This window comes from Poecilia latipinna, unplaced genomic scaffold (genome assembly GCF_001443285.1).
Source record: "Poecilia latipinna isolate Pla-1442-1.1 unplaced genomic scaffold, P_latipinna-1.0 Scaffold4577, whole genome shotgun sequence".
NCBI lineage: Eukaryota > Metazoa > Chordata > Actinopteri > Cyprinodontiformes > Poeciliidae > Poecilia > Poecilia latipinna.
The window spans coordinates 31,040-39,457 of record NW_015117193.1 but is presented as its reverse complement, the minus strand read 5'-3'; the positions used below and the strand labels follow the sequence as shown (position 1 = coordinate 39,457).

At 36.7% G+C, this 8,418-nt stretch overlaps 1 protein-coding gene and 1 long non-coding RNA gene across 2 annotated transcripts in view; one reads left to right on the top strand and one right to left on the bottom strand.

Moving 5' to 3' along the window:
- The first annotated feature begins 3,694 nt into the window (after window positions 1-3,694).
- tmed6 (transmembrane p24 trafficking protein 6) overlaps window positions 3,695-8,418 on the top strand; it is a 16,788-nt gene continuing 12,064 nt past the window's right edge. The window contains exons 1-2 of the mRNA XM_015026152.1: window positions 3,695-4,489; window positions 5,288-5,414. Coding sequence (XP_014881638.1) covers window positions 4,277-4,489; window positions 5,288-5,414 — 340 coding nt within the window. The 5' untranslated portion in view covers window positions 3,695-4,276. The remainder of the gene's footprint in view (window positions 4,490-5,287; window positions 5,415-8,418) is intronic.
- LOC106942816 (uncharacterized) lies at window positions 6,204-7,418 on the bottom strand. Its single transcript, XR_001423728.1, has 3 exons — window positions 6,938-7,418; window positions 6,416-6,504; window positions 6,204-6,316 (listed from the first exon to the last, which is right to left on the bottom strand). It is a non-coding gene; the product is annotated as an uncharacterized LOC106942816 (long non-coding RNA).

The window sequence follows — 8,418 nt, the reverse complement described above, 5'->3', positions numbered from 1 at the left end:
GCTGGTCACCTTGTTACCTTTGACCTTTTGCCCGTGACACACAACGCATTTGCCTCTTGCACAGTGAGATAAGGCGGCTAACTGCGGAGCTGAACGTAGCGAACGTTCCAGATTACAGAACAGTTTTTGGTGAATTAAAAAAAAAAGAAAAAACGCTTTTGGTGAATAAAGTGGAGTAGACTTGCTACTTGTCAGATAACAAAAAATATTGAAGTATTGTTTCTGCTACAGCACGGAGTAGAGGTTTAAGCAGAGAGGTAATGAAATACAACAAACACTGACAGACCTCTGCGTCTGCCTTTCTCTGAAGAACTACTGAGCAGGAGACGACAGCCAGGTGAGGAAAAACTGTTCTTATCTATCGATTCAGTATTTTTATCACACAGACAGTAGGCTGTTGTTGTTGTGCTATTAGCTAGCTGCTAGCTAACGACTTTGCTAGCAAAGCAAAATAACTGAAAAGCTTCTTCCCTGTATCGTTAATGATATCAGTCATTCTTCAGTATCGCTTATGCAATAGGGGCACATCGCCCGTCCAAAACCGATCATCTTGGATAAATGTCTTCTAATTTCCTTTGCTGCATAATGTACATTGCATTTATTCTGGCGTTAAGTCAATGTGTCTTGAAAGAGAATAGCACTTAAATAAAAGTCCAACAAGGATATTCATTTAGAATTAAAAATAACTCACTCTGAATTACCATGATAGATATACTAGTATAATGTATGTAACAATCAGTGAAGCTCCTCCTGTCCAATAAAAGTGTGTCATTAATGAAGGGGAAAAAACTCAATCCAGACTTTAAGTAATATTGTTATGTTATGCTATGGACTGAAAAACATATTGGTTTCAACACAAGGGTAAAACAACAATATGCAAAAAATTTTTCTCAAAAAATTAGTATATTGTGATTACATTATTTTCTATAATGTAATGATAAAAATTAAACTGTCATATATTTTAGATTCATTGCACACCAACTGAAATATTTCAGGTCTTTTATTGTTTTAATACTAATGATTTTGGCATACAGCTCATGAAAACCCAAAATTTCTATCTAAAAAAATTAGCATATTTCATCTGACCAATAAAAGAAAACTGTTTTAATACCAAAAAAGTCAACCTTCAAATGTTCAGTTATGCACTCAATATTTGGTCGGGAATCCTTTTGCAGAAATGACTGCATGAAGGCAATCAGCCTGTGGACTGCTGAGGTCAGGCACTTCTGCCACTGTTTCTGGTTCAAAAGTGGCTTGACCTGGGGAATGCGGCACCTGTAGCCCATTTCCTGCACACGCCTGTGCATGGTGGCTCTGGATATTTCTACTCCAGAATGAGTCCACTGCTTCCGCAGGTATCCCAAAGCCTGGAATCGGCCCTTCTCCACAATCTTCCTCATGGTCCGGTCACCTCTTCTCGTGGTGCAGCGTTTTCTGCCACACTTTTTCCTTCCCACAGACTTCCCACTAAGGTGCCTTGATACAGCACTCTGGGAACAGCCTATTCATTCAGAAATTTCTTTCTGTGTCTTACCCTCTTGCTTGAGGGTGTCAGTGTCGACCTTCTGGACAGCAGTCAGGTCAGCAGTCTTACCCATGACTGCGGTTTTGAGTAATGAACCAGGCTGGGAGTTTTTAAAAGCATCAGGAATCTTTTGCAGGTGTTGGTTCAGATGATTAATTGATTAATCATCTGAATCATTAATGATTAATGATTAATTGCTCGTTCAGAGAACCTTTTCATGATATGCTAATTTTTTGTGATAGGACTTTTGGGTTTTCATGAGCTGTATGCCAAAATCATCAGTAGTAAAACAATAAAAGACCTGAAATATTTCAGTTGGTGTGCAATGAATCTAAAATATGACAGTTTAATTTTTATCATTACATTATGGAAAATAATTAACTTTATCACAATATGCTAATTTTTTGAGAAGGACCTGTAATTGGTAGTGTGGTTTAATATAGTGTTCTGATCATAATTCATTATGTTTTTTTGTTTTTTTTTTCAGTTCAAAAAGGGGTACTGTGGTGGCACAGGGGCATAGCACGACACACATATTGAGGCCCTAGTCCTCATTGCGGTGGTCGCAGGCTTGATTCCCATCCTGGTGACATTTGATTGCTCTCTTTCCTGTCAAACTACTTTCAAATAAAGGCCACTAAAGCCAACAAAACCTTTTTAAAAAACAAAGATGCCATGTAAAGAAAGACGTCAGAAACAAAAAAGAAAAGATCTGCCAGAAGCAGCCAAAGGTAGTGGATTGTTGACCAACTGGGTCAGAACGAGTACTGCAGGTAGGAACAAAAAAACATGAAGGTTCTTACCATGATCAACATGCAGTTTTTGGTAGTGAACAATATATTTAATGTTACAAGGCAGCTGTTATGTTAAGATGTACTAAATCTAGTTGTATATCACAATTTGTAATTTATCATTGTTTATTAAACTCTGGAAGCTGTGTGACTTTAATATTCTGTCCTAAAATGTGGTTAGATGTGTCCTTTTTTTTTTGAGCACCTGCCCCTTTAGTGGTCTCTGCACGGCCCAGTTGCCCACAGTAACCTGAATGAATATTCTCTGATACCTCCATGTCTGACAATGCAGTCATTAATTTAGGTTTAGTAGTTACCTGGTGAACAAGGTTCATCCTGAACACTTTGTGTCAAGTGTAAAGTTTGGTGCAGAATGAATCATGGTGCAGGCTGTCAATAACCTGCACCGTGCCGTGCCCTGCTCTTTCAGGAACAGGGCTCAGCCTGTTCTGTGAAAGGAACTGGTAATTCTGTGGAAACAGTCTGGATATAACCCCTTCCTGTTTCAATAAGACTGTAAGCCAAGCACGATTCATAAATGCATGACATCACACTCCCGAAATGATTCAGAAGAAAGCTGCACTTTTTCAGAAATGATTCTCCACACTTAGTCCTCATTTTAATATTAAAATGTTTTCTCCTAAAAAAATCCAGATCATTGGAATAAAATAAGTTGCTGTGCTTTAGAAAATAGCAGAATAAAATATATAGTTACAAGGCAAAAGAATGACATTAGGCAGATAATTAGACAGAACCAGTAAGACCAAGAGTTGCAAAGAGGAGGAAAAGGTCTTCCTTCTTTCTTTTCTATCCGTTTACAGGATCATACATAGTCTGATGCAAAATAGTCTCAATACCCCTCCAGATATTGTCACCATTGGGCCATTCTCAATTCTTAGAAGTTCTCGATTACTTACCTTTTGGTAGACTGTCAGAAGCTGCCTGTGTTCATGTCCAACGGCTCGTATTGAAATCAAACCGGCTAAACTCTCAGGTTATTTCTTTACTGTCTTTTCTGTTTGGCACATATTCAGAACCAGATGCCACAAATATTTCTGCTATAGAGACACCAAAGTTTATCTCTAGGTTGAACCTGAATTTCTAGTTGGAGCATGTCAGAGCCAGTCACTGTAATTGACTGGCAGCTGTGCTGTGGCATCCACATGAAAGAGGTTCTGAAATGCTAACAACAGGAATAAACATAACACAACATTTTGACAAAAAAATAAAAATAAAAAGGACTGTTTGTCTGTTGTCATTTTTGAGAAGTTGGACCCACGTCCAGACAAGAGTAGTTGTATTCATAATGAACTGAAACAGTAAACAACAGGCTTACAAAACTGCAGACTCCATGTAAGGGAAAACACAGAACCCAACATGACAAGACGTCAGAACCAGGAAAACCCATACCGAGTCTAACATAAATACAATGAGGGGGTATGGTGATTACTGGACCAAGAAGCAGGTGGGAATAGGTCTGCAGCATTGGAGTAATAAACCTGCTGGATGACATGGTGACTTAGTGATGTATGACCTCAGACCAGAGTATGTGTCTGTTTCCTCATCCCTGTGAAAAGATTTCATCTGATACAAAAGGTCAACTGATATTTGCATTACCCTTCATTACTCCTCTGTTAAGCAGTGAAGTAATGAACAGCAAAAGTGGCTGAAAATAAAACAGCATATATGGAGCCAGACTCAGGCTGATAATTTGAGCAGAAACTCATCTGAACCAGTAGAAAACTTTTCTGTTGAGATTTTTTTCCCAAAAAAAAATCTACAGTGCCAAGATGTCACTGTAAAAATGACATCTTGGCAAGTTATCTCCATCTGCCCAGACAGCCCAGTATTCCCACTGGTGGAGCATTCTGGTCCAGTTAATCATTCACAGTTTGTCTTGTATACCACACACTCTGCCTCCACCATTCATTTAGATTAGTTGTTTCCCATTCTTTCAGCCATGTCGTTAGGGACCTCTACGTTTTTTATTGTTTTGTGGTTTGGGGGATTTTCTCACTGTGGCCTCCAGACAAAGCCTCATTCCAGCAGGACAGACCAGGAGCTGTTCTGGGGTGCTGACCAGTATGATTTCTCAGTGGTGCTCCCAGCAGCTGCCACAGAATGTTTCTGGCACTTTGCTCACCATGGAGAGAAATTTTACCTGAGCTTCATGGTGAGTACTGGGCACACTGAGCCACTGTAGTTCTTATGTATTTTTCTTTATGATGGTAAAAACTGTTTCTCTGTAAAATGAATATTTTGTGGCTCTACCACATTTTATAAAAATGCACTTACATAAAAGATTCCGTTAACACTTTATTTGAAGGGGGTTGAATAAGACTGACATGACACTTTCATAAACATGACATAACACCTGTCATGAACATCAATAAGCCTTCATGAATATTTATGACTGTTGTCATAAAGCGTAATTTGGTAAATTATGACACTTTTAATACAAAGTTGACAGTATTCAAAATGTCTTTGTTATGACAACTTGACATTAACTGTTTAAACTTTACCTTTAATAACATAAAGTTACCTAATTTTTAAAGTGAAATCGGTAATACTTTTATAACAAATTTATATCAGTAATGATTTCTTGGTTAATGTCAAGTTGTCATAACAAAGACATTTTGAATAATGTCAACTTTGCATTAAAAGTGTCATAATTTACCGAATGACTCTTTATGACAACAGTCATAAATATTCATGAAGGCTTATTCATGCTCATGACAGGTGTTTATGACAGTGTCATGTCAGTCTTATTCAACCCCCTTCAAATAAAGTGTTACCAAGATTCCTTCATCTTTTTGTACTTCACTAACTTTTACATTTCCCCACTACAAAGACATCCAAAATTTGGAACAAATTCAACAGTCTGTCCCTGTGGGACAGATATGTCAGAATGTTCCATGTTGACATCATTCCTAAAATAATGAGTTTTCTTCCATTTTCTTCCTTGTCAAAGGTCCAGTGGATCACAGGAGTCGGCCTTGTTAGGGACCTATCAGTCACTGTTAATGCTCCCAGCGGTTTGTTAATATCCACTGCTGACGATGCAAAGGGTCAGATCAACTTTGATGTCAATGAAACAGGTATCTCAGTTTACTGCTGCTGTCATCTACACATTTTTTTTCTACTTGTAATTAATTTGAACAATGAAGTATCAGCGCATTTAACTAAACTCGCTAAATACTAAACTTTTTGGCTGGAAACCTTATTCAAACAGCTATCATAGCTACATGTATAAGAACATTTATTTTTTTTTAAGTATTTTTGAATTGGATTGATACTTCAGCATATTTAAATATACTTAGTGGGGAAAACATAATAAAATAGGAATAGAATATTCTGATTTGATGAGTATTTTACGACGGACACAGGCACTCATTTTTTTGTTTAGTAATATACACATTTATATAAATATACAAACACAAAATCAGATGTTTTACTTGAGTAATTTCTTGAACAGCTACATTTTACTTTTGAGTAAAAATGTGTTGAAGTAAAGCTAGTCTTACTCGAGTACAATTTTTAGGTACTCTGTTGAAAACTACACTTTTGTACATTCTAAACTTTGACAAGTTGACTTTACTTAAACCGATTGCCTTGAAAAATGTAAGTAAGCTTAACTTATTCTTACGTTTTGTTTACTTAACATATACTTGTTCAGTGTACTTAAGACCTTGTTGTATGAACTAAATTGTGTCAAGTTAATTTAACTTAGTTTAGTGAAGTTGTTTCAACTTAGAAATAGTAAGTAAATTATCCTCTTCTTAACTCAACTACATCAAGTTAGTCCAACTTACATGAACAGTACAGTTTACTTAGCAGAATCTAGGAAACCGATTGCCCTAAATAAATTAAGAAACCACAACAAAAGATTTTAAGTTCACAAGATTCAACATTTTATTTTAACCAAATGATATACTTAGCATAACATAACAGTCAATAACCCCACAGAAACCAGGATGAAGTCTGCCATGGCATCTGAATCCTGTGAATCATAAGAAAAGTACAAATAAAAAAAAAGGAATGAGATGAAAGTTCTGATTTTTTTTTTACAACTTCTGACAAACGGAATAGCAATACATACCAGAGACATTGCAGAACTTTGTCATCGTCCTTGAGGAAAACTGAGAAACATTGTAGGATAGCAGGCCTCATGGCAACAACATCGATGGTCTACAAGTAGGAAAAACAATAAAAGTGAGCACAAGCATATTTTGAAGAAACTGAGTCATTTATTTTTACAAGTGGCATAAAATTATTTTTCACCATTATTTATTGTCTAAGACTGATTAGAATTTTGATGGTTGTGCAGTTAAAGGAGCAACGGCAATTTTCCAACCTGCTGTCAGCTGATTATTATATTAATGCCACAGATGTTTTTTCCAGTCTCAATCATCCAAATATCATCAATACAAATCCCCCCCCCCCAAAATATGACCCAATGTCCCTTTAACACACAACCAAACTGGCTGGTTTTGAAGTTTATTATAAATGAGAGGATGTGAAGAGGAGTCATGTGCATGTGTGCACGTCCAACTAAACAAGATGTAAATTAAAAACTTGTAGAATTTTCTTCACCTTAAACAAAATCAGACAGAAAGCTCACCTTTCTTTCAACCTGACCAAGAATCTCTGGAAGTACGTTATGAACGACTCCTTTTCAACATTGAATGTAGCACGGGAGATCCTATCCTCCATTCTGGTGAACTCTGCAAAAACAGTAACAATCAGACTTGGCAGAGGAATTTGGAGGATTTTAAGGTGGAACAGTAAAGGGTCATTTTATTTTATATAAATACATAAACAAGCTTATACCTTTCAAACAAAATACCCATTTTGTTTACAAATACAAATAACTAATGATGCAAATACTAGCATGCTGAGCAAATATTCTCTGATTTGCATAAACATTTGCTCATATGTTGCAGAAGTCTAAGAATCTAATGTTTCCAATAACTTAAGTCTATTTCTTTATGCAAAATCAATCTACTCAAATATAAGTCACAATAGTTCATAGTATTACTATTATTACTAGTACTAGTAAAAGTAAAAAGTGTAGTGTCCACCCAAGAAGTTACTCAAGTAAATGTAACCACTACTACCCAGCTTGGAAGAAAAATAACAAAATGAGTAGTCTATTCGTAACCCTTGTATGTAGAAATGGTGTCCAACTGACAGGGGCGCCGCTAGGAATCTTGGGCCCCATGAGAAAAAATTAGAGTGGGCCCTCCTGCCCCCTGCACAGCTGCTGTTACAATTTCTTGATTCTATAATGTGACCCATAAAAAGCATCACAATTGTAAAGGCTTGCAACTGCCTTGCTTTCTTTGGTCCAATACTGATACTAGCACAATATTTACTGCTCATGAATTTTACATGCAAGAGTTGACATACAGTATGCAAGTAGGTTGCTTAATTTTTTTCTTAGTTTTAGATTACTGAAATGTCTCTCCCCATCAGCAACAGTCAAAAGCAACATGCAAAATACACATAAAACAATCCAGACTTCTCAAAAAATGCTATGTAGTTGCATTTTATGCAAGCTGCAGTATGTAACTTTAATTAAAAAAAAAAAGTTTTCTCCATGTTTGTTAAAGCTGGCACCATGTCGTGACAGTTTGTTATGAGACAGATAATCTGTGAAAACAATCAATCTTCTCCACCTCCTTCCTGAACTACTATTGCTAGCTAAAGTAATGCACTGTTCTGACCTAAAACAACCAATCACAACCAGTAGGAGGCTCTTAGCACTGTCAATGAACTTCATTCACTGACTGCTAACTGTGTTAATGGTGGAGAAATAACATGTAATTTCAGGAAAATAGTTTATCTGCGCTCATTGGTAGCTATGCTAACTAGACCGAGCATTTACAACAGGCTATGCTAGCTGCAGCATAGCACAGAGCGAGGGGGTGGAAGGATGAGCAGCCACATGAGATTGTGATTGACAGCACTAAAACTCTCCTGTCTGATTGGTTGTTTGTAGAGAGCACTGGGAGAAAGCAGAGGAAATAAATTTTTCATAGTTTATAGTCACAACATAATGACAGTTTTAACAAATATGTGGAAAAATATATATTGTATAAA